At 33.4% G+C, this 27302-nt stretch overlaps 1 protein-coding gene across 9 annotated transcripts in view; it reads left to right on the plus strand.

The window, feature by feature from the left end:
- The window catches only part of VPS13B (vacuolar protein sorting 13 homolog B), a 797029-nt gene that overhangs the window by 101526 nt on the left and 668201 nt on the right, over positions 1 to 27302 (plus strand). For all 9 annotated transcript variants that reach the window (XR_012327280.1, XM_033843006.2, XM_073794628.1 and 6 more), the window contains 3 exons: positions 3229 to 3398; positions 6188 to 6382; positions 14192 to 14316. Coding sequence is in view for 8 of the 9 variants with exons in the window: in XM_033843006.2 (XP_033698897.1) it covers positions 3229 to 3398; positions 6188 to 6382; positions 14192 to 14316 (490 nt within the window). In the remaining variant the exon portion in view is untranslated. The remainder of the gene's footprint in view (positions 1 to 3228; positions 3399 to 6187; positions 6383 to 14191; positions 14317 to 27302) is intronic.

The raw sequence follows: 27302 nt of genomic DNA on the forward strand, positions 1-27302 counted from the left end.
TACTATTGTCCTAAATGATACACTTATAGGACCTACTTCCAAAGACTAATGCATGTAAAATCACGTAACATAGTGCTGTAAGTGCTTGATATGTTCATGCATTCATTTCTTGCACCTTGCTTGAATGCCTGCTGCATTGCCAGATACTCTGATAAGTGCTAGGATAGTATGTACAGAATGGCTAGAACAGAAAACTGTGACAGCACCAAATGTTGGGGAGGACGTGAAGAAACTGGATCACTGATTCATTGCTGGTGGGAATATAAAATGTTACAGCCACTCCTAAAAACGTTTTGGCAGTTTTTTATAAAACTTAACATGCAGCTGCCATATAGCCCAGCAACTGCGTTCCTGGGCATTTATCCCAGAGAAATGAGAACTAATGTTCATACAAAAAACAGTATATAATTAATTTTTCTCATGTTAACACCCAAGCTAGTAGGTACTCCAGGGGACTAGGGTGACTCTCTTTCATGATGTGATCTTAGACCCAGAATTCCTTTTATCTTGTTTTTCCACCATCCTCTGAGGTATACTTTATCTACATGGTCAATGTTGGCTCACCATTACAGTGTCTAATTTTAATCAACAGGAAGGGGGAACAAGAGAAAACAGTAGACATGTAGTTTCACTTAATGACATGGCTCTGTCATCTTATTGACCCAAACTTAGTAACATGTCCCTGCACCCAGCAGCCAGGGAGGCTGGAAAATGTATTCTCTAGACGGAGTCCATATACCTCACTTAAAATTCAGAGAGTTTTATTGCTAAAAGGAAGAAGAAAAGATTGCAATTAGCAATCTCTTCCACAGTGGAATTACGCCACACACACACACACACACACACACACACACACACAGACGTTTGTATTAAATGAATTTTTACCTGAAGCAGTTTATCATTTCAGAAATATTTATGATCTCCATAAAGCAACTGCTGCTAACTGACTTTGTACAGGCAGTTCTCTGAGTAGTTAGCAGTTCCCCCCCTCCCTTTTTTTTTTTACTTCGTTATTGAAGTATAAGATACATACTGGAAAGCACACAAAACTAAGGGTATGGTTTTGTGAATTTTGTAAACTTAACCACATCTATGTTGCTAACTGTTCAGGAAATGGAACCTTACCAGAACTCCAGTATTCTCCTTCTTGCCCTCTTTTGGTTATTACTCTGAACCCCGAGGGTAACCACCCTCCTTATTTCTAACATCCTAGATTTAGTTTGGCATATTTTAGAATTCATGTAAATGTAATCACACAGTATATACTCTTTTGCTGTGGCTTTAGCTTACATTATGTTTGTGGGATTCATTCTCATTTCTTTTTAGTATCCCATTTTGTGAATATACCATAACTTATTTATCCATTTTACTGTTGATGAGTATTTGGTTAGTTTCTAGTGTTTGGTTATTATGGTAGTGATGCTACCAACATTCTAGTACATACCTTTTAATTAACCTATATACTAATTTCTGTTGGGAATTTAAGGGTGGAATCACTTAGGTAAAATGATCATATATGTTCACCTTTAGTAAATATCTCCAAACTGTTTTCAATTTGGTTGAATCACTTTACACGCCTACCAGCAGTGTAGGAGAGTTTTAGTTGCCCTTGATCAGGGGGTTAGCAAATTATGACTTATTGTCTCTTTTTGTACAGCTTAACAGTTGATAATGGGTTTTGCATTTTAAATAGTTGGAAAAAATACAAAAAAGATTGATATTTTGTGACACATGAAAACTATATGAAAATTAATTTTCAGTTTTCATAGGTAAAGTTTTATTGGAACATAGTCTTGCTCATTTAGTTATGTGTTGTCTGTGACTGCTTTTGTACTACAGTTGCAGAATTGAGTAATTGGGGCAACCTGTATGACCCACAAAGCCTAAAGTATTTTTTTTTTAAATTAATTAATTTTTGGCTGTATTGGGTGTATTGGGTCTTCGTTGCTGTGCGTGGGCTTTCTCTAGTTTTGGCGAGCGGGGGCTACTCTTCATTGTGGTGCACGGGCTTCTCATTGCACTGGATTTTCTTGCGGAGCATAGGCTCTAGGCGCGCGGGCTTCAGTAGTTGTGGCTCGCGGGCTCTAGAGTGCAGGTTCAGTAGTTGTGGCCCATGGGCTTAGTTGCTCCACGGCATGTGGGATCTTCCTGGATCAGGGCTTGAACTCGTGTCCCCTGCATTGGCAGGTGGATTCTTAACCACTGTGTCAGCAGGGAAGTCCCCTAAGGTATTTTCTTTTTTTAAAAATTTTATTTATTTACTTATTTTTGGCTGTGTTGGGTCTTCGTTGCTGTGCATGAGCTTTCTCTAGTTGCAGAGAGCAGGAGGTGCTCTTTGTTGCGGTGTGTGGGCTTCTCATTGCAGTGGCTTCTCTTGTTGTGGAGCGCCGGCTTCAGTAGTTGTGGCTCGTGGGCTCTAGAGCGTAGGCTCAGTTGTGGCGCACAGGCTTAGTTGCTCCTTGGCATGTGGGATCTTCCCGGACCAGGGCTCGAACCTGTGTCCCCTGCATTGGCAGGTGGATTCTTAACTGCTGCACCACCAGGGAAGTCCCTCCTAAAGTATTTTCTATATGGCTCTTTATAGAAAAAGTTTGCTGATATGTATTTGCCAACTTTTAGTATTCTTAGTCTTTTTCATTTTAGCTTTTCCAGTGGATGTGTAGTGCTACCACATCGTGACATTATTTGCAGTTATCTGATACCTAACAATGTTAACTTACTTTTGAAATAACTTTTGACCATTTGGATATATTATCTTTTGCTTGTTCAAGGCTTTTTTGCCCATTTTTCCATTGAATTATTGGTTTATTTTTGATTTTTAGGTAGTTTTAAATTTTTAATATGCTGTGCGTACAAGTCCTTTATGCATATACCTATGTCTATGTATGTGTCTGTCTATGGCAAATATTTTCTCCTAGTCTGTGGCTTGAATTTGCATTATCTCAGTGGTGTTTTTATGAAAGGAAGCTGTTATTCTTTTGATGACAGAGATTAAAAATTTATTTTAAGTATTTAAGAAATATTTTAAAATATAAAACAAATTTTTACATAGCAAAGGCATACATTTCTAGAGTAATTTATTCTTCTTTAAGGCAACATTTTTACAACTGCTTCATTGTTGAAAAAAAGAATTTGACCTTAAAATTTGGAGAACTAATTAATTTTTTCATTAATTAAGAAAATTATTTAAAAATAAATTTTCATTGCATTTTTATTATTTCATTTTAGATATTAAGGGTGAAAGTGAAACAATGCTGAATCCTGAAGAAGTGGCATCTTTGGAGGAATATATTCCTACTCGACATACAAGTATTACTCTCCTCAAATGTACTTTCACAATTTTCATGGCTGAATTCAACTTGCTGGATCATTTGCTACCTGTCATTATGGGAGAAAAGGTATATTTTGTCATTCACTACTTGTTTTCTCATACATGTATATTTATTGGTCCTGTGATATTGTAAGAGGAAGTTGATTAAGTAATAGAATATCAGAATATCTGGCTATATATAATAGTTATCCATGATGAAGTTAAAGCAATGTAACTACGATTATTAATTCTTAGAAAATAATTTATATATATTATATAAATAAATAAATAGATTAAAAAAATAACCTCAAGCTAAGGCTCTATAAATAAATGTTGAAGAGCATTTGCCTTGATGTCAGACCATGTACAAGCTATGACACCTTAGGACACTGCTTTATATCTCTGAGCCTTGTTTTCCTTTTCTGAAAAACAAAAGAAAATTATATTTTTCATGTAGGCTGACAGAGTCAGCCAGTAAAGAAGCAACAAGCCCTGATAGATTCAGATAGTTTATTACTTACATAGACAGCAAAAGCAAATCAGTAATGGTGTTGGCTTGCCTTGTCCCGTTCAGGACGACCCTGAATCTAGAGCGCCAAATGACCTGCAGGACACATGGTAGGGTACCTTGTTGACAAGGATTCAGTTCCACACTGCACCTAAGCAGTTATATAGCCTACAGCTGTACTCTGAGAGAGTGGATGGAAAGCCCCATGAATGAGGGATGCTGATGAGAAAATTTCCCCATAGCAGTGTTTCTCAAGATGAGAAGTCGACTGAGAAATGGTCTTTTAGCAGTTCTGCACAAGACCGCCTATTTTCCCCTGTTCTGATAATATCATAGGGTGCTCCACCAAGGCTTAGGTCTTGTGTGGTTTAGCCTTGCCTTGTGGGCTCCATGGATTTTAAGATTGTCTGGGTGCTGGCATAGAGCAGTTCCCCCAAAGTACCTAGCTCCTAGAATGATTTTGAATATTCAGTGAGATAATGCATGTAAACCATTTTGCACATGTTAGGAACCCAGTGATTATTACTGTGTTTCTTAATGAGGACTTATTAGTTGCTTAATATTTTAGGTCTGTATACAATGTATTGCTTTCTGAGTCTGCCATATACATATAAGGTATTATCTGTTATCTTTAATTTATTATTTTGGGGGTTATATGTCTTTTAATGGTGACATGATGATGATTATGGAAGTAAAAATTGTCCTAACTTTAAATCGAACTTATGGAAGTATGGCAGAGAATTAAGATATATTAGTTTCATTTTGTGTATTTGCTCTCTATCAGCCACTCATAATTGTTCATTGTATTGCTGGGTAAAGAGATCATCTGGGGAAAATTTCAGTGGAGAAGAATTGAAATATGACAGTATATGCATGAACTTTAACTATGGTTAATAAGTTCAAGAAAGAGACAAAAAAGTGGAAGATTTCAAAAGACCTCAATCCATTAAAAAAAGAACGAAATGAAATTCTGGAGCTGAAAACTATAACACAAACTAGAAATAAAAGGATGGAAAAAGATACACCATTTAAGTGCTAATCAAAGGAAAGATAGAGTGGCTATTTTAATATCAGAAAATGTAGAGCTTAAGACAAGAGGTATTGATAGAAATAAAGAGTCATTCCATAATGATAAGTGTTAACTCAAAGAGTGAACAGTAGATAATTCTCAGATATGTTGAATGAAAGAAGGCAGACATGAGTATGTACTGTGTGATTCTGTTTAAATGAAGTCGAAGAACAGACAAAAGAATATTGGCCACCCCTGGTGGGGATTTGATATTACCTGAGAAGGGATATAGGAGACCCTTTTAGGGTGCTTGAAATGTGTGGTGGTTACATACATAACAATTTGTTGAACTCTATGTTTAAGATTTTGTGCTTTACTGTATATTATATCTCAATAATCCAAAATAAAGTCCCTTACTAAAGTAATTGCTCAATATGTGATGGTTTAAAAATTATTAATGAGTCAAAAAGGAAGAACTGTATCTTCAACTTATTTTTAGGCACAGTGTTTCTCAATAATGGTACTATTGGCTTTTTGGACTAGGGAAGTATTATGTAGTTTTACCATCTTTAGCCAATGCCTGCCAAATGCCAGTACTGTTCCCTTATTATTATGATAATGAAAGACAGATAAAACAATTAAACTGTTCTTTCCACACCTCTGGATGGAGGGTCATACTGTTCCTCATTGAGAGCTACAGGTATGGGAATAAGTTCAAGGGCTGGAAGGGGTGGCTTGCTAATTGGGTTCATACCCTGGACATGTTGAAATTTATCTCCATTTACTTGGAAGCTTAGAAAGATTCTGTAACGCTGAAAATATGAAGCCTACCTCGAGATTCTTAGGACTTTATGAGCCTTTAGCATGTTTAATATTAGTAGATATGATGTGGATTGGAAATTTTTCTGTACTGCAAACTTTGCTTATTGTATCTTTCAGATTGTCTTGAGTAGTGCACTTAATCGTTTAGTCATCTAAATGTGTATAAAGGGAAAGAAGATAAAGGCTCTGAAATATCTAGGATTTTTTTGTGTGTGTGAATTATTGAGCTTAAGAAAATACCTTCAATGTACTGAGGCACGTTGTGACAATATTCTAGTTGACTGAAAAAATAAAAAGCTTTAGCTAAAAGGGCATTGATAATTTCACAGTAAATAGGCATTCTTTGAAATCTGGGATATACCTAAAAATAGGTAGAAGGTGTTTCTATTTGGTTACAGTAAGAGAGTCCCATAGAAAGGCATCATTTCTAGGATGATTTGATATCACTGCATAATGTGTCACTCTGAAGCTTGTATAGAGGGCATTTCACATCAGTCACTTTCTCCTGAAATATAAAGTGAACACTGTTATTTTCTAGAACTCAAGTAATTTCATGAATACTACAAACTTCCAGTCTCTTCGGCCTTTGCCATCCATTCAGATACTGGTGGATAAAATTAATCTGGAACATTCTGTGCCGATGTATGCTGAACATTTGGTGCATGTGGTCAGCAGCCTTACTCAGCCTTCTGATAATCTGCTTCATTATTGCTACGCACATTGCTACCTTAAGGTATGAAAAGTGAATTTTCTTGTGTATTAGTATTTGGTTGGCTTCGGGAGAATTAAATAAATCTTTTTTGTCTTAGAGTTGTAATTTTACAGAATTAGTACCCTGTAAGATGAGATTTAAATAAGATATGATAGGTATATTCATTATTCAGCATAATTAATATAAAAATAAAAGTGTACCTATTTTAAAGATTTCTTCAATTATTTGGTGTTAATAGCTTGATATCTGTAAGATAATAGTAATTATAATTTTTGAAGATTGCATATATCATTGATTATAAGCAATGTAAAAGAGCACTAAGGATGTTTTAAAAGATTCATGATTTCTTTGAGGTGAATATTTGTGAGAGACAATGTTTTATAAAGCAAGTTTAATACATTTTTTTTTAGTTATTTTCCTCTTATTGAATTCATGTTAATTTCTTAATGCCAAGGAAAACTTTATTACTTTAAATCAAGTTATGTAAAGTTAATTATTGGAGACTTTGCTCAGCTCTTCCATCTCTTTTTTTTTTTTAATAAATATGTGATACATCCCACCGTAGGTACTTACAAATAGATAAGCTCAGATGTTGAGTAATAAGTGTTTTTGCTAAGCAAATACACATGTATAATCTAAGTAGAGATAGCATGTACCTAATTAAATTCTGTTTTATGGACTAAAGGAAGCTATGTCAAGTTGAAATCAAGAATAAGTACTAAAGTGAGAGAGTGGCATGGACATATATACACTACCAAACGTAAAATAGATAGCTAGTGGGAAGCAGCCGCATAGCACAGGGAGATCAGCTCCGTGCTTTGTGACCACCTAGAGGGGTGGGATAGGGAGGGTGGGAGGGAGGGAGATGCAAGAGGGAAGAGATATGGGGACATATGTGTATGTATAACTGATTCACTTTGTTATAAAGCAGAAAGTGGCACACCATTGTAAAGCAATTATACTCTAATAAAGATGTTAAAAAAAAATAAGTACTAAAAATGCACTAAATTTTATGTAAAGTACTGAAAATTAGAGAACTCCAAAAATAAACTCCTGGCTTTATTGTTTCATGCTTTATAGTTTGATGTTTTGAAGTTCTTAAATATTTGTGTCTTTTTTTTTTTTTTTTTTTTTTTCGGTACGCGGGCCTCTCACTGTCGCGGCCTCTCCTGCTGCAGAGCACAGGTTCCGGACGTGCAGGCTCAGCGGCCATGACCCACAGGCCCAGTCGCTCCTCGGCATGCGGGATCTTCCCGGACTGGGACACGAACCCGTGTCCCCAGCATAGGCAGGAGGACTCCCAACCACTGAGCCACCAGGGAAGCCCAATATTTGTGTCTTTGTAGAGTAAAAAGAAAGCAATTTAAAGATACTAGTTTTAGATCACCTCCAGGCATATTTAAATTTAAGGTGTTAAAATTTGATTGTTTTCAAACCATGTAGAGTGGAAAAACTCATCTTTTTCTAGATGTCCATGCAAAGCCCATTTTTAAGATGATGGAGAAGGAAATTCTACTTCCTTGATGGAGGAGTTGACAGTATTATGTTACAAAGGGGTGTGGACATAGGAAAGTATGATTCTTTGGACATAATTATTATAATGATCTGTAACAAGTGTTTTATGTCATGCGGAGAGTAGCAGAAGGTATTTTTGAAAGTTAGATACATACTTGTGCTTTTTTATTCACTCCCACGATTAATACACCAAGGTGTATGATTTTTTTTTAATATTGGCACAACTTGAATATCAGGTTATATTGTTAAGAATATTTGCCTTGTTTTATCAAAGCAAGTATAATTTTAGGCAGTTCTTTCCAAGGTATTCTACTTTCGTGGGATTCATTCATTTGGTAAATACTGAGTTCTTTCCATACTGCAGACACTCAGCGTTAAAGATGAAACAGGGATGCCCTATCCTCAAGGAAAATGGTCACCTAAGCTATTGGTCACCAATATGGTTGTCATTCATACTGACATAAAAGTTATTGGAATAGTTGTTTACCACTACTATTTGTTAATATGTTAAATGCTCACTTGAATTTCCAGGGAAATGTAAGAGTTACAGTGTAGTCTAGATAAAGTTTTGGTAAGTTTGATTACAGCTGTAATGGATAAGTTAAATGTCCCAGGAAGTCAGGTGTTGGGCATAGTATAATATATGTAGAAAAACTTTTCATTGGTATTAAGAATATTGAATACTCTCGGGGCTTCCCTGGTGGCGCAGTGGTTGAGAGTCCGCCTGCCGATGCAGGGGACACGGGTTCGTGCCCGGGTCCGGGAAGATCCCACCTGCTGCAGAGTGGCTGGGCCTATGAGTCATGGCCGCTGAGCCTGTGCGTCCGGAGCCTGTGCTCTGCAACGGGAGAGGCCACAACAGGGAGAGGCCCACGTAGAGCAAAAAAAAGAAAAAAAAAGAATATTGAATACTCTAAAAAATAAAGTCTTTAGTCTTGACCACTTGATTACATTAAAAAAAATTTCATTGCATTTCTGGTGCTTCTTCAGTGGCCTAGTACATTTTAAAAAAACTTTCAGAACTTGGTAGAGCGTTTTAGTTTTGTGACTGTTTGGAACTGACGAAAAATACCGATTTGTTTTAAGGTTTATAGCAGTTCATGTTACTTGGCATGATTACTGTAACCTTTGAGGAAGTTTTCAAAGTTTAATTTTCATTATTACAGTGTTGAAATATTACAGTGGAGGATTTAGATGTCTATTTCATATGTCTTTGGCATTTTAGACTCAAGTAATTTTCAATTAAATACTCAAATAAATGCTTAAGTTTTAATTTTGTGTATGTAAATGTGACTGTATTGACTATTTGACAAAATAGTATATAGTTCCCACTTCATGTAATGAAGTTTATTAATTGAGAGTTGGCATGGAAGAAAATATGCAGGTGAAACTTTCATATGTCTTACCAAGTCCTCTGTATTTAAATGCTAAACCCATTTTTGAATAAGTGTGGCATCAAGTAGCTAAGACATTGAAAGGCACCTAAAGTTTGAAACATATATAAAAAATAAGTTAGTGAAAGCATTATGTAAACTATAGAAAAATATATAAATTTAAGGCCTTTTACTCATAAGGATCAGCTATGGCAGATGCTTCAGAGAGATCAGGAAGGTTATAGTAGAATCAAAACCCTTTGAATTTTTTGGATTTGGGAGTTTTTGACCTCCAGTAAATAGTTTTCCCTGGGGGTTTCAAGGAATTGTGCTTTCACACATGGCTGGTGGATATATAATTGGTATCATTTTGGAGAGTGCTTTTGCAGAATCTAATAAATTTGAAAACACATCTACCTTACACCCATCCATTCCAATTTTCAATATATATACTATGGCAGGGGCCAGCAGACTTTTCTCTGATGGTTCAGATAGTAAGTGTTTTAGGCTTTGTGGGCCAAGAGGGAAAATTTAGGATATTGTGTAGGTACTTAAATAATAGAACAAATTTCCATGAATCTTGAGTTGACAGAATTCAAAATGTAAGATAGGACTCTTTTTTTGTAATACAGTTTTACTAATGAGAAGAAGGAATTCTTTTTCTTGGGATAACATTTCACCTAATTGGGGTTTCAACTTAGTATTCCCTGTCATCGGTTCAGTTATAAATGTACATGTGTAAAAATTATTCTTAGGTTGTAGGTAGTACAAAAACAGACAGTGGTTAGAATTTGACCTGTATACTGTAGTTTGTTGACCCTTGTCCCAGAGAAATTTTTGCATATGCAGATATGTACAGCTAGAGGTCTATAAATACCCACATGGATAGCTCTCTGAGGCATAATTTTTGGTGGGAATGTCAGGAAGCATAATGGTATATATAGTATGATGCCATTTATGTAAATTAAGAAAACAAAATAGTGCTAAAGATTGTTCACAGATATAAAAGGGTTTATAAAAGTATAACAAAAGGGTGGGATACGTTCTGAACTCCTGAAAGTAGATTTGGGCGATCTGGGCATCTAGGCTTGGTGGGGGTGCCAATGAGACTAGCGTGAGGGTCATGGATCAGGTAAACTTTAGTTATGTTGTAAGGTTTTAAATTTTTAAATAATTTTATTGAAATAATTTACATACCATAAATTCACCTTTTTTAAATAATAGAAATTAGTGATTTTTAATATTTTCACAGAGTTAAAGCAACCATCACCACTATCTAATTCCAGAACATTTTCATCACCCCAAAAAGAAACCATTAGTATTTACTCTCCATTGACTCCTCCTACCCCCTGTAAACACTAATCTCTTTCTGTCTCTATGTATTTGCCTATTCTGGATATTTCATATAAATGGAATCATACAGCATATGGTTTTTTGTGGCTGGCTCCTTTTGCTTAGCATAATGTTTTTCAAGGTTCATCTATTCTGTAACATGTATCAGTACTTTATTACCTTTTTATGACTGAATAATGCATTGTTTAGATATATACTATATTTTGTTTATCCATTTATCTGGTTGGTGGACATTTGTGTTGATTCCAGTTCTTGGTTATTAAGAATAATATAGCTATGAACATTTCTGTATAGGTTTTTGTATAAACACAGGTTTCATTTCCCTTGGGTATATACCTAGGTGTGGAGCTGCCTGTTCTATGGTAACTGTATCTTTAACATTTTTAGGAACTGCCAAACTTTTTTTTCCAAAGGGATTCTTGCATCGTTTTACTGTCCCACTAGTAGTGAATTAGGGTTCTTATTTCTCCACATCCTCACTGACACTTGTTACTACTGTCTTTTTGATTTTAATCATCTTGGTGGTTGTGAAGAGGTATCTCCTTATGGTTTTGATATATGTTTCCCTAGTGACTAATGATGTTGAGCATTTTTTTTTCATCTGCTTCTTGGCCATTTGTATATCTTCTTTGGAGAATATCTATTCAAATCTTTTGCCCATTTTAAAATGAAGTTATTTTGTCTTTTTATTGTTGAGTTGTAAGCGTTCCTTGTGGATTCTGAAGGATTTTATTTCATTAAAAGTATAGGTGACAACATGACATTCATTTAAAAAATTCTGAGTGATGAAAAAATTACTTATTTATTGTTTCCTCACTTAAATTGTTGGTGGAAAAAAATTAGGAGAAAATACTTAATTTCTCTCCATAAGAAAAGAATATAAGTATCAGTTTCAGTCCAGTGTTTCTTTTTGTTTCAATGGATACATGAATAGAAACTAGATTTAGAGGGTTTAAGGAATGAGTAGGCAATGAAAAAAAAGGTGGCATTTTCCAGCCTACTTTTTCAAGATTTTTGCTGATGACAGATGAGAAATGGAATTTTACTGATGGTTGGAGGGGAGAGGTAGTGATGAGAAAGATTGTTTTTTCTTTAAGAGTAAGTGGTGAATCAGCCATATTTTTTTGGAGAGGGGAAGCAGGGAATAGAGAGAGGAAGCAAGGCAGAGTGAAATTGTGAGCTAATAGATGAGCTAAATCAGATGAAACATCATATTGCTGTTCCAGCAATAGGTAATTATGAAGAAGTCCTTTATCCTTTTTAGACTTTATTTTTCCCATATGTAAAATGAGGTGATTTAGTTAAATTGTTTTCTTATTGGATTCTTTAAAAGGTGGCACTGCATATTTAACTTTCCATTTAATGTCATGTGTAAGTCATCTTAGTCAAGTTGGCATTTCCTTCAGCTAAAACTTACATTAGTAGTTGCGCTTACTGCTTCATACATTCTTGATGCCTCAAACTGTTGGTTTGCAGTGTTGCTAATAAGTATTTTTATTCTATTTCTGAATATATGAACAATCCTGGTGAAAACAACCTCAATTCATACTGTGCTGGTTTTCCTTTTTCTAGATAAAGTATTTGTAATCTTGGTCAAGGGTTGTTGACAAGTTATTCGGTTATATAAGTATTGTAAATCTGTGTGTCTTACTGCTGTGATTTAAAAGAGAGAGTTGAAATTGGTTATTTTGAAATAATTATTTTTGATGGTTATTTTGAAATAATTATTTTTGATTTCACTGTAATTTGTACTTGCTTGAATGTTCTCTGGAGTCATCTCTGGACAACATGTACATTTAGTAAAAACTTAAAAAAATTACAGAATAATATGCAGGACCTTCCCCAAAGTCCCTTGCAGTTCTGCAGACAACCAGCAGGGGATCTCCTCAACACCCAGTTTCCATCTGAGTACATTAATGATAGTGTCTGTGATTATACTGTTGGGACATTTATAGAGTATTAGAAGGTGACTCGAGAGAGTTCTTAGTTGAACACAGATAATCTAGTTTGATAAAGTATTACCCTGATTCATATTCTAGAAATATTTGGAGGTTGGGCATCGTTTGAATAATCATGCTTTGTATTAAGTGGTATTAATAATTGCAAATTTCAGAAACTTTTAAATATTGGCCCTTTCAGAGGAAATATGAAATGCTGAAATTGTACAGTGCCCAGAAGTTCTTTGCATATAGTGTTGCTTAGAGCAAGTCTTCAAAGAATATAAATGTGGCATAACTTAATTTTTAAGGCTGATCAATTAAGTATTAGAAACATGCTTTTTTCTTTTTCTTCTCAGTTCTTTATTTCTTGCATCTTGGTTAATAGTGGGATTTATAGTAATCAATAGGTATATCACTTTCATTTTTCTTGATAGTAATTAAGTAGGTAGGCCCTTTGAAATGCAGTTTTTCTTTGAAAGTACAAAATTCTAACTAATGTTCATTTTCCAAAATGTTACTTCGTTCACTGAAAACCGACTTTACAGGAAAAGATTTGACATTGTCAGTTTGATGAATGGTAGGAGCAGAATAGCTTTTTGAAACTGGAAGCAGTTTAATATTACTTTCTAAGAAATTGATCATTAGTTTATGTTCATTAAATGAAAGTATTTTGTATTGGAAATTAGTTACTGAGGTATATTTTAAACATGTTTCACTGTAGAATTTAGCAGCTAATATTAATCCTAGAGATAAGAAAGTTAGTGCTTTATAAACCCAAGGAATAAAAAATAATAATGAAACAAATGTTGGGGTTAAACGGCTTTTGCATGTTGTTGGAAAACAGTAACTCTTTGTTTTGTATCTCTGTGTGTCAGTGTTTCCTGTTTGAGACATTTACTTTATTGAAAATAATGGAAGAAGAAATATATTCAGTTCTCTGCACCGTTTCGTGTAAAATGTGATGTTACATTGATTCTTCCTATTAAGGCAAATGTAGTTTTCAGGAATTTCAGGGAATGCTTATAAAATTTTTGAGTGTGACATGCTAGTTTTAAGAATAAACTTATAAAGAGTAATTTATGCCATGTACCAAATTACCTGAGGTGAAAAACCTCAGCCCTACCATTATTTTCACAAAAGAAAGGGAAAAGATGTAACATTATTTAGGATATGTTGGGATATCCTTTTTGTGTGTGCATACTGTAAGTTGAAGGCAAAATACTTTCTAAGATTGTTTTTGTTGTAGTTAATATTCTTTTAGGAATAAAATGATATAACAATGATTTATTAACAATATCTGTGATGTGCACAATGTAGTCAGTTTAACAGAGAATATGTGCATTGTAGCAGACAATAAAATGCTAAATGAGAGTTATGTATAGAAATAAAATGTGAAACCTAAAATTGGTCAAAAGAAGAGTAATCTTGCAGGGATATGAAAGAAATATTGTGTATTTAAATTTCTTAATTCTGACTTAGTTAATGTCAGATTTAATAGAAGAAAATGTTGATGTTTGGGAAGTGGAAAAAGACATCAGAACATATTTAGTGTGCAGCTGTTGTAGAGCAAATTGAAACTGACGTATTTCATCCTGTGCTTACTAAAACTTTGTCTCTGTGAACATTTGGATCTTTTCTTTTTGTTGCAGATATTTGGTTTCCAGGCAGGACTGACCTCTTTGGATTGTAGGGGATCTTACTGCATACCTGTACCGATTATTCCCTCTTTCAGCACTGCTCTTTATGGTAAACTTCTGAAACTGTCCACATGCTGGTAAGTATTGTGTTAAAGTATGGTTTATGGTAATTTTCACTTATTATCTTAGGAGGGGAAAAAACCCAATCGTATCTGTCTTATGCCAGTGTGTTAGTTTTATATAAAACCTTAGAAAAATATGTGAAGTTAATACTTCATGTATCTTTTTTTTACTGAGATGTTAAAAATCTCTTTTAAATATCTGAAATCTATTAGGTTATAGTATTTGTGGTGGTGATAACTGTTGTTGGGGTTATAACTATCAATCCATATCGCAGCTATAGTAAAATGTTGCTTTTTCACATTGTATAGGAACTCCAGGGCAAGTACTTTATTTTTTTTTTTTTCTTTTTCTTTTTTGAGAGGTTACAAAGATTTTTTAATAAGTTGCAAATAATATCAAGGCCAAAGTATTTTTCAACTAAGTAACAATTTCATGTGTATTCCTAACCACTGAGTAAAGTATATCCATGACATAGATTTAGTATATTTGACATGTCTGTTTACAGTCACTCTGCATTTGGGCAGAAACTGATTTTAGCCCTTACTTTCATTTAGTATTGGATTCCTTTATTTGGAGGTCATTCTTCCTGAATTAAAAGAGATTTATAAAAAGAGAGTCAATAGTTACTAATCATACCTTTTTCTTTTAGTTGAAAGCAGTGTTTTTAATATTAAAGAAATAATTGTTTAAGTGTATGAAATAAGATTTAAATAAATGAAATTATATTCTAGTGAAATATTTCTGTATTTTAAAATTTGGATCATTTCAATTATTGGGAATACATCTTTGCTTTTTCCTCCTAATTAGTATTAAGCTTATTTTTGTAGGATGTATTTTCATTAGTTATTTATGAAAAGCAACATAACTTTCAGAAAATAGATTTGACTTATTTATCTAAAGTACTTCATTTGTTAAAAATATAGTTCCTTTAACAATATATAACTTTTAAAATGAAATTTGTGAAGTAAATGCTAACATTTTCAAAGAAATTTGCCTGTTGATTCAGAAAATTAAAAAAATATAGAACTTGAAGTTAATTCAGTCTTGGAACCAGTTCTTCTATAAAGTGAAATCACTGTTAAATTACTTTATTCTTAATTTCTCTTGATAAGTTTAATTTTGTCCTTAGTCATCCATAGTCCTCATATGGCACTTATGCTGTGTAGAGATTCACTTTTCAACTTTTTATTATTGTTTACATGTTGCATTTGAGCCAAGTATTATATTCTGATCTATTACAAAATACCATGACTTACCAGTTGATAAGTCAATATCAACTTTAATAGATATTTGTATCTGTTGATTTATTTATCACTCATGACCCTAAAAGTTTATTAGATACAATGCAGTTCACCGTGGGAAACAGTTAAGTTCTTTTTAAAAATAAAACAGCCAAAATTTCCAAAGTGAATTATAGCCTTTTTATGAAAAAAGTTGAATATTTAAATAGGTAAGACATGTCAAGGATGTGTAAGGCTTACTCTAAATATTGCCAAATTTGGTTTAAAATATATCTGCTGACATCTAAATGAAAATATTCCAATTAAATACTAAAAGCATGAGATCACAGAATGCTAATATTTATTTGGATGTGATTTTCTTTTTTTGTAGTTAAGACCACTTCTACATTATTTCAGTGGTATTTTTGCTATGCTTTACAGAAGTATGTTGTTTTGAAATAGTTTCTTTAAATTGTTTTCCTTAGCAAATACAAAGTAAACTATAATTATTCTTAGCAGCTCTAAATTGAAAGTAATCAGTACAAAACTCAATAAATTGAGATGTATCTTAGTTAAATGAAATGAATAAAATACCAGATAAAATACATCATATAATACTTGAATTAAATAGAAATCATATGAGAACTGAGAATTCTATTTAACTGTTGCAGTGAGTGAGGATTATGTCAGCTCTGTCCCCATTCATGGTCTCTGCCTTCCTCAAATTATACAAGCTGTTTCATTTGGACTTTTAAAATTCACATTTCAGAGTTTCTTAAAGCACATTTATGAAGCTGTGTTTATATTTCATGCTGTAATGAGAAGAGCATATTTACTACAGGCCACAGCATTTGAAACAAAGGCATTTTATAGCACATTGAAAATTTTTTAGTTGGTACGTTTGAGTTAGTAATGAAAATCTAGATTTTACTTAAATCAGCAAAATAGTGTATAATTTTTGTTTTAAAATATTTCTAAATTGAGATATTAATTATATGTGAAGCTGCAAACAAATAATATTTAATTTAATCAGGTTTGGTAATTTTTAAAATGTGTGGCTTAAGTAACATTTAAAAAAAGTTATTTCTCTCCCATTTAAATGTTCATGTTAATATATTTTAACCTGAATGAGCAAGCTATTACAAAACTCCAGTTTCTTAGATTTTATTTTTTTCAAAATATTTTGGTTACATTGTATCTTTCATTCTATATTACATAGTTTTCAAACATAAAAAAATAAACTTTTCAAAAAATTTTTTTTCATTTTTTTATATCAGGTTAACTTTAGCTGTTTTAGTTCTTTCGAACAGGACTGAAATGTGTAGAGTGTGGTGAGAAAAGCAGTGACAAATAATAATTAATGACATAAATCTTGAGCAATTAATTTAAATTTTAACTTGACTCCTTTTTTGGTATGAGATGTTTAAAAAAGGGCAGTAAATGGTTGGTTAAAGGACAATAAAGTATGATAGCATTGTTTTTGCTAGCAGAATTAAGCATTGGTCTACTGTCCATAGTTATATTATAAATTTCTACAGTGATAATGCTTTTAGGCTTTTAGATATATTCTTGGCCTTAACATTTTTTTCAAAACAGAGAAATGATAAACATTTCAACTCTTTCAAAATTTCTGATTTAAATATTAATATCTTATAGAAAAGTATGTATATTATGATGTTTCATAACTGAACTGAATGCTTGGTAACCAGCTGCAAGATCAAGAAACAGAATATTATCAGCATCCCAAAAGCCTCTCTCTTTCATCCTCCTCTAGTGTTAATCATTATCCTGGTATCTAATAGCATGTATTCTTAGATTTAATATAAATGGAATCATACAACATATATTCCTTTTTTGACTGGTTCTGTCACTTAAAATAATTTGTCAGATTCGTCTATACTGTGTAATGTAGTTTTTAGATAGTTTGCCTTTGTCACTATACAATGTTATATTGCATGAACATTGACGATTTACACATTCTTGATCTGCAGTTTTAATTTAAAAATAGGTGCCTGAAGTTTGTGTCAATTTCTTTTTTTATTCCTTTGCCATTTTTTCTTTCCCTTAAGATGCTTCAGTTGTATTAGGGGATATTAGATGTCATTAAATATTTTTCATTTTTCTGTGTCTTGATGGGCACTTTGCTAAGTGTTGGGATTGGGGAAAGAATAAAGTAGAATGCAGTGAGGGTAAAAGATATCCCCTCACCAGGAAGACTTACAGTCTAGTAGGGGAGGACACAGACACAGATGAAAACAGTTGTCATTAAATTGCAAAATTGAGGCTTAAGCAGAATGTCTTTCTTGTTAGTTTAAAAAAATTAGAGAATTTCTCTAGGACCTCAGGAATGGCTTCAGAGAAGTGGCATTGGAATTGGGCTTTAATGGCTGAATCAGTTAGATACCCAGGTATTCAGAGGCTGGTTAGGGTGTAGAGGCTTCTAGGTGACAATATTGTCTGGACAAAGTCAGGGTTAGTCCATTTAGATCTGTGAAGGGATACAGTGGGGGAGGAATTTGGAAGACTACTTTGGGCCTGGACTTGTACACAAATAAGGATGTCTACACTTTTTAATATGAACACTTAAAAATAGTTAAACCAGTTAATCAGATATTCATTAGTCGCATTACTTTCTGATCAGGCTGTTAAACTACGACCATAATATAGTTTCAAGTTCACTTTCTCCTATAATTGAGGGTTCAAAAATGTGATCTTATTTATAAATAAATTTTGGAAGTTCAGAGAAAAATTACCTTGGCTTAGAAAGTCATGGAGAAAATGGAGAAGGTAACTTTCAAGCAGGTTATTAAAGAATGGGTAGGATTTGAAAGACAATACTGTACTTTTTTATACAGTGTTAGGCACTTAGTTTAACAAAATTTTCATAACAACTCTGTGAGGTTAGGTGATATTCCCTCTTATAAAACTAAAAAAACTCAGAGAGGTTACATAACTTGTCCAAAGTCACATAGTGGCTGGACAAGGATTCTCATGGAGGGTTATTTGATTCCAAAGTCCTTGATCCCTTCCTTACCCAAAAGGAGTGAAGATATAAATTATCTTTTGTTAATCATCTTTGAAAAGCTCAATATACTTTCTTGCCTTATAGTAAATATGAATTTCCATGTGTAGAGAGGCTAGTTATGATAGTACGGCCAGTAAGTCTGAATTCTCCTAGTAGCAATTAATAGTATATAGATATTACTATGCTGCTAATCTCGTAGAATTGAAGTTTATTAGAGTTAGGTGGAATCTTAGGTATTATCTCAATTTCTGAGACTTTATGACATAGCTTTGATTTATGGTCATCTATCCAAGGCTTGAACATTTTATTCAAAGGGAGTTAGCTACTTTCTGAGGCAGCCAGATTCATTGTTGGGCAGCTCTAAAGCTCTTTCTCATATTGAATGAAAATCTGTTTCATGTTTCTTCTTTTTCAAAATTATTGCTTATTTATGTCATGAGCCATTTTCATACTCATAGGAATGTGGGAAAACACGTATTTCTTTACAAGATTAAGGGATCCATCTAAGTATCCATTCCTTACTTAGCACAGTGCCAGATAGCTTGGTTTTGACTAGTGAAGTTATTGAACAGTTTATTTGTGGGAGGAAGATGCTTCTGTGGAATCTGTGTTGAGTTCAGTGTTAAATGGGAAATACAGGATTTGGTGCTAGTAGGTTCATGGTATTGATAGGGAGAGGTGATCCTTTTGCCTCCCTGAAATGGAAACTGAAGCAGCCATTTTTCTGCTGTAACACCAGAGTAAATACTTTTAGCTTTAATGGAAGCTGGGCCCTTCAAGTATAAAAAAAATGCCCATAATATTTATTAGCAAACAGAGAATAAGTAACCCACCCAACAGGACTGAAAATGGTGTTTGCTTAACTGCCCAGTTTGAGGCCTTAGGAACATAGAGTTGGGTGTTTTTAATGTTCCTGGAGATAGATCTTTTTAATTCCCTTGTTTCCAAAGCTGTGTTTATTTTCATCTGTCTGCTTTTGTGATTCAGATTCACATTCTCTGTAGCAGAATGTCTTAAAACTGGTAAAATTTAACTGAGATGTTAGTTCTCTTATCTCCATTTGAGTGGCAGCAGCCTGATTTTCAGCTTTGGTTCTTCTGGCGTCTGGAATATGATTTCATGGACTGTTTTGAACTGAAAAGAGACACCGACATCATCTATTACAATCTTCTCATTTCAAAGATGAAAAAACTGAATCCCAGAGAGGTCAAGTTACTTAGTTAAGAGCACACAGTTAATATCAGTGCCTCGATTTGATTTTCATTTTCTTGATTCAGGGCTCCTTCAGCTGTATCACACCGCTTTAAAAATTATTATTGTTTTAATTTTTATCATGGTAAAATTTACCATTTTAACCATTTTTAAGTGTAAGTTCTGTGGCATTACGTACATTCACGTTGTTGTGCTGCTGTTACCACTATTCATATTACCACTATCCAGAAATTTTATATTCTGTACCCATTAAAACAATAACTCCCATTCCTCCTTTCCTTCAGCTCCTGGTAACTACTATTTTACTTTCTGTCCCTATGAATTTGACTATTTTAGATGCCACATGTAAATGGAATCATTGAATATTTGTTCTTTTGTATTTGGCATATTTCATTTAGTGTAAAGTTTCAAGATTCATCCATGCTATAGAATATATCAAAATGTCTTCCCCTCCCCCTTCCCCCCTCCTTTCCTTCCTTTCATTCGTTTTTAAGTTTGAATATTTCATTGTATGTAAATACCACATTTTGTTTATTTATGCATCAGTGGATATTTGGGTTATTGCTACCTTTTAGCTATTGTGAATAATGCTGCTGTGAACATGCATGTACAAATAATCTGTTCGAGTCCCTTCTTTCAGTTCTTTTGGGTATATACCTAGAAGTAGAATTGCTGAATCATATGATAATTCTATGTTTAATTTTTTGAGAAATTGCTATTCTGTTTTTCACAGTGACTGTACCATCATTCCCATCAACAGTGCACAAGGGTTCCAGTTTTTCCACTTCCTTACCAACTCTTATTTTCCATTTTTTGATGATAGCCATCCTATTGAATATAGAATTATATCTCATTGTGGTTTTCATTTGCATTTCTCTAATGATTATTGGTTTCTTTTGAAGTATAGTTTGCATACAGTAGTATGTTAGTTTCAGATGCACAACATAGTGATTCAGCATTTGAATAAATTATGAAATGATCATGGTAAGTCTAGTGACCATGTTACCATACAAAGTTTTTACATTATTATTGATTATATACCTTATACTGTATATATATCCCCATGACTTATTTATTTTATGACTGGAAGCTTGTACCTCTCAATCCCTTTTACCTGTTTCACCCAACCCCCTACTTCCGCCATCTTTTCAAGTGCTTATTGCCATTTATAATCATCTTTGGAGAAACATATATTTAAGTCCTTTGCCCATGTTTAAATTGGATTGTTTTTATTGTTGATTTGAAGGTGTTCCTTATATATTCTGTATATTAATCCCCTATTATATATATGTGATTTTGTAAATTTTTCATCCAATTCTGTGGGACTGCATTGCTTTTCAATGTTAAGTCTGTCTACTTTAACTCCAAAGCCAGAAGCTGAGTTTATCTCCTTTATATCATTTACTTTTTGTTTGAAATGTTAACTTTTAGATTTGACATAGTTTTTCTTAAGAATTGGTATAGCTTAAGCAAGTAAAACGTGGTAATGTGTTTATTTGGAATAGGTCTACTTAATTTGGGGAAGAGAAGAAAGAGATGAATTTGTTAGAATTCTTTGGGTTGTTTACAAGTTTATCTTCACAGTATTTTTTGCTCTTACTGTTTGTGAGATGGCTTACTTATAATAGATTGTTTTTCTACAAAATGATTTTGTAACTTTTTGTGGTATAGGGAGATCTTTTTCTGCTTAATTTTCTTCTCATGTTTTAAAGTTATATATCTGTTAAGCTCTGCAAAAGGTAGATGTAGTGCTTGACATATGGAATTTATAAAGTCTTTAGGTTATAGACAAGTTCAGTACTGCAAAATAAAACAAAAATTAAAACAAATGAAAAAGTGAACAATTAAATCAAATGACACTTCACCTCATTACTTTCTTTTATTCGGAATAGGTTAGGAGGACATAGAAGGTTTTAGAAATAGTAGGAAGGTTGGGTTCTTAGTACCTGTTTTTAACATGAATTTATAAATACCTCATGGTTCCCATTCTGGGTGGACATATATATATGTCATGTTTTGAAATCCATATGCATATTTGCTTCATCACCTTTTTTATTAGCAATAAGATGTATTAATTATGGAAACTTTTTAAAAAAATAGGTAGTGCTAAAGGAATCCAAAATTATTTTCGTGAGTATTATTTATTAAAAAAAATACTATCATAGGCCTAGTGCTCATTGCTATTCAATTTGAAATCAAAGAGAATATTGAAATATAGCTCTTTGAAGTATTATCAAATGGTAAATCAGTTCAGCCAAGGCACATACTCTGATTACAAATTATTTCTCTAGTGATAGATATTAACATTGAGTTTAACAATCTGATGATAGAGAATATGTTTTAACAAATACAAGCAGATATGAACACTTATCTGTGTATAGTCACATAGCTAAACATTTCAAGATAGACTGGGATTCATATGTTAGTTTCTGAAAAATCCAGCATTGTTTGCTTTTTTGCTCTGTCACATCCTCTTGAAATGGACATACATTGCAGATACAGGTTTCTGTTTCAAAGATAGGTGAATCAAGTGAATGAAAGAGAGGCGAATCAAATATTTCTTCATCAAAGTAAGATTCAAACTTAACGAAATATGTGAATGGCATCTATTCCAATCAAATAGCTGTACAGTTCTTAAAAATTTACAGATCTTTTAAAGAAGCTTAGGGAAGTTTGAAAGTGAGACATACAGCAGTCTTCATTTGTCTTTGACTCAATTCATGCATTCATTTTGTATGTCATCTTTGAATTTCCTTAGAAAATACATTTTTTTGCCCATCTGAAATTTTAGATTGAGCACACAAGAATGTCCTATCTTGTGAGACCCTAAGTGTGGGGTAAGTCCAAATTTTACAGCCTTAAAGGAAACAAAATATGCGTGCTTTATTTTATCTCATTAGCCTATACGTTAGAGATGGTTAAACATGATCACAATGAAAATAGCCCATCTGATCAATTTCTCCATTACATCATATGGTAAATTTGATTTGGACAGTTCATAGTGCAAACTGTTCTCATTACAGTTTTCTTTTTTGATTTGGATAACTTGCTGAATTTTTTTTCTTTTTTACTGTAATAGCTCCCTTTGTAGCAAATGGTTAGGTCTTACTTATATTGTTTACTAAGGTGCTGTATTTTTATATGAACTGTAATCTCAGGTCAGGCATACAACAGTGGACTCATGCTGGATGCTCTGTACTTAATGTAACTTAATCTTCCATCTTATGAGATTCTGTGTTGTCTGACTTGCCCTATTTTGTTAATGTAGCCATTTTTTCATTATAAATCAAGCATTTCTTTGCATATTTCTTAGAATCTTTTTTTGTTTTGCTCATACTGTTTTTGTCTTCTACTGTCTTTTTTAAAATGCTTAATTCTTTTGTGTCTTCATCATGTTGATTAAAGCAGGGAAGGCTGACCAGAATAGACAGGATGCATATTTTCTTCAATTTTTGAACAGTGTTCCCTGATCCGTTACAGTTTTTTTTGAAACTCCAGGGAGGTTTTCCACTATGTTTGTCTGCCTTTTTGCATACTTGAGCTTGTTCTTTATTATTCATTCAGGTCTATTCCACAGATAGGTGATGAATGCCCACTGCATGCCATACACTCTGCAGGGCCTGGCTAGAGATGCACCAATAAACAAAATAGGCAAGATGCCTGCCCTCATGTCAGCAGAGAATACACAATAAATTAAAGGAATTTTAAGGAGAGAAAAACTGCTTTAAGAAGCAGTGTATATTGTCTTTTAAAATCTAATTATAAAATTGTCCTTTTTGCTGTTTTGGGCCTTGGAAGGAGATGCTTACATAGTTTTTAACTGCATAATATTTTAACATTATTCAATATTTTTCTGTTAAATTTTATTAATGATTTATGTTTGAAGTGAAAACCATCTAATTAGTATTAAAGCAAACAGTGATTGGAACTGAAATATAGGTTCCTACAGATAAGTGAAAACTAGTTGAATTAATAAATTAAACATACTGTTTTTTTATTTTCCAGCTTTATATAAGCTTTTCTAAAAATTTGATTTCTCAGCAGTTATTTTAACATGTACACAGTCTCCAGTATTTATGGAGGTTAACTTATATTAAGGCCTTTAAGACCTATTTATAAAATGCACATATTTTTAAATTGTATCCTTGCTTTATACTCTTAACATCCACTCTTCTACATTATAATGTTTAGTGTGAATACACCTCAAAAATCCATAAAGTCCTTCTAATTAAAAGCTTTATTTATTGTATTAAGATAAATATGTTCATGTGAAGATATATTCTTTGACTACAAATTACTGAGATTAATTTTTCTGGCAGGACTTTCAGAATATCATTACTTCATCATCACAGCTCATGCTGATAGTTACTTTCTGTATTCATTGAGAAATACTTGTATTTCTAATTTGCATATAATTTATATTTGAAAAACTCATGAACAGTTATTTTTCAACTTATGTGTCTGTGAGAAATTTGTGAGAATTTTAATAATATAGATTTAATATTAATAGCATATGTGTGCCAGAAGCAGTGCTAAGTCTTATATGCATTATCTCTTTAATCTTCATAGTAACGTTATGAGAGACATACTATTATATACATTTTATGCATATCTTTGTCTTAGCTTCTGAATACTAATACATCTATAAATAGTTAAGCTAGAATTCAATTTTAGGTTTATTTGAATCCAGACCCAAGATTAGCAGTTCCTTCCACCATTGATGAGAGAGTGTATTGCAAGTTGGCATTAAGATCGCATCCTTAGACATCATTTTATAGGAATAGCTTTGCTAACTTGTATTTATGTTATAGTTTTATTGAGGCATACTTTATATAATGTAAAATTCACCCTTTTCACGTGTAGAGTGTAGTGATTTCTGGTGACTTTACCAAGTGGTGCAACTGTTAACATAAATCAGTTTTAGAACATTTTCATCCCTCCAATAAGATCCCTCTTAACCCATTTACATTTAATCCCCATCTCCAGCCCTAGGTCATCACTAATCTTCTTTCTTTCTCCATATATTTATCTTTTCTGTCATGTAAATAGAATCATACAAAATGTGGTATCCTGTTTCTGGCTTTTTTCACTTACCATAATGTTTTTGAAGATCATTCTTGACACAGCATTGTCAGCAACTAACTTGTCTTTTATGCTACATCTCTATGTTGCTTTCTTTACCCAGGTAAAATGTATTGAGGCTTACAAATAACTGTCCTTACTGTTATCCAGAGAGATTTAAATTACAGAGTTGGATGAGGGGTTTTAAAACCTTGTTACAGTTGCTACTGTTAACTGTGGTGTTCTAAGAATATCCTTTTGTGTCATTAGCCCCTTCTTCAATCTCAAGTAGACATAAACATTTGCCATAATTTTTGAGAAATTATAGAGGTGGGGTTGGTGTCTGGACTCCTTCTTGCTCTGTGATTATTGGTATTAAAACTCATAAATATAGAATTTAATCTGTATCAGACTTGTCTGTCTTTCTCAGGGAGATGAATAGCTGGTAGTAGGTCCTTTTTTTTTTTTTTTTTAATCTGTGGTAAATTAACTCACTTTGAAAATGCCTAGTCTTGTCATTATAGCACTTTATGATTTTTGCATCTTGACTATTTTTATTTTTCACATCTGCATTTATGCCCCAGGACCTAGCATATAGTTGACTTTCAATAAATGTTAATTAAAATGAACCAAATTAGAATTTAATTAATTTAATAAATATTTTAAAATCTGTTAACTTATCTTTTGAAGAGGACAGCAAAAAAGAACAGGTGTAGTCAATCATATTAATGTTTAAGGAAGAAAAGGTAGGCAAACTACCCAAACTCAGTTTCCTTTTTTTGTTCATCTTTACTTTTTTTTAAATAAGCGAAGCTCTAATATTCTAAAGCAACTATTCTTATAGATTCTAGCATCTAAAGAGAAATATAAGTTAAATGAACCATTCTTGAATATCTTACGTTTTTATTCTCTCTGATAAATGCAAACATTCAGATATATGAGTGCTCTTGGAGTTTCTATTTCTAGATGTTAGTTTCTTTTTAGTTTCACTATGTTTTTTCTTTTAACTATTTTTTTGGAGGAATAATATTTGAAGGTGAATACTTAATTTTTAATACTTAATTTATTTCTCGAAGTATTCTTATTTTATTCTCGTAAACTCCCTGTGAGTAGTTTTAAAAATTACAAAAATACTTAGGGATCTTGTTACACCTGAAAATACCATATAACTGTAGCAAGCTTTCATAGTACTTTGGAGCTGTGTAGAATGTGGTTTATAAAGTTCTCTTTAATGGTTTATAATATTAATTATACCAGTGTTTTCAGTAACATTATTTTCATTTTAAAATTAGACTATAATTTAAATACAACAAAGTTCAACAATTTTATGTGACAACAATTCAGTGATTTTTGACAGATGTATGTAGTCATGTAGCCATCATCAAAATCAAGATATGGAACATTTCTATCACCCCCAAAATTTCTCTCTTGCATTCAGTTCCTCTTCCTCTCCCTGGAGTTTGTCAGCTTTTGGTGAGGGCAGTTGGCTCAAGATAAAGGTAATGGCCTATCTCGATTCCCTTGTTGTAGGCTGACCAGGGCATGACTGGCTGGCAGCTTGTTAGCTAGTTGCCCTGCGGATGCATCTTTTGCCCTGCATTCCTGCAGGAATGTTTGAAGCCGAAGAAGCCTGTCTGTGTGGTGCATTGCAGCACTCTGGCACCTGGCATCTGAGCTGTGGGACTCAAGCAGCCAATGGAGAGCACGGAGATTTCTTGCCACGGCTGCCATAAAAATTTCTTAAAAACAAAACAAACAAACAAAACCCTTGGAGAGCTTGACATGTGTCCCTTGAAGTTGGGTGGCCACAACAACTATGTATGTCTCATATGTAAACAACTTCTAAAAGTCAAAGTCTGACTGGAGCTGCTCGTATAAAAAGAGAAACACGAAGTCTGCAGAAGTCTGCAGTAGGAATGAGTCATTCATCTACCACGGGCGACCAGAGGTGCTTGTTTTTCAAGAGTCAGTCATGGCCCCTGCAGAACTGAGCTAGAGCTGAGTCCTTCTAAAAGGAGCCCCACATGCGAGGCCTAAATGGATGGTGGACGTCAACTCAGTAGAGCGTCTTTTTGCAGTAGAAGCCAGGAGCTGCGGGAGGAGTCACCTATGAGGAGAGAGTCGACTGTGGGAGGTCACAGGTTTTAAAAAAATATTTCAACCAAGAGCAACTTCAACAGAGAGTTTCTGATGGCAGTACCAGAAGCTTCTTCTACGCTTTCCTTTAAAATGGTAAATGACTTGATGAGCAACATTTTTAATGCAGAAAAGCGACACCTGCCAACAAGCTGTGAACAAACCAGCGCTAAACATGCAAGGTTATGCAGACGCCAAGAACTAAACTATGAATTCCTAGCTTTAAAAATTCGAACTAAGGTTTCTGAGTGGAGAGCCCGTCGTTTTTCTGTGAGACTCATCTAGGTCTTATTTTCTGCGTGAGTAGAGGGCACTGGTGGTCTTCTAATGTCTAGGTCAGTGCAAG

Source organism: Tursiops truncatus, chromosome 17, assembly GCF_011762595.2.
Source record: "Tursiops truncatus isolate mTurTru1 chromosome 17, mTurTru1.mat.Y, whole genome shotgun sequence".
Classification (NCBI taxonomy): Eukaryota; Metazoa; Chordata; class Mammalia; order Artiodactyla; family Delphinidae; genus Tursiops; species Tursiops truncatus.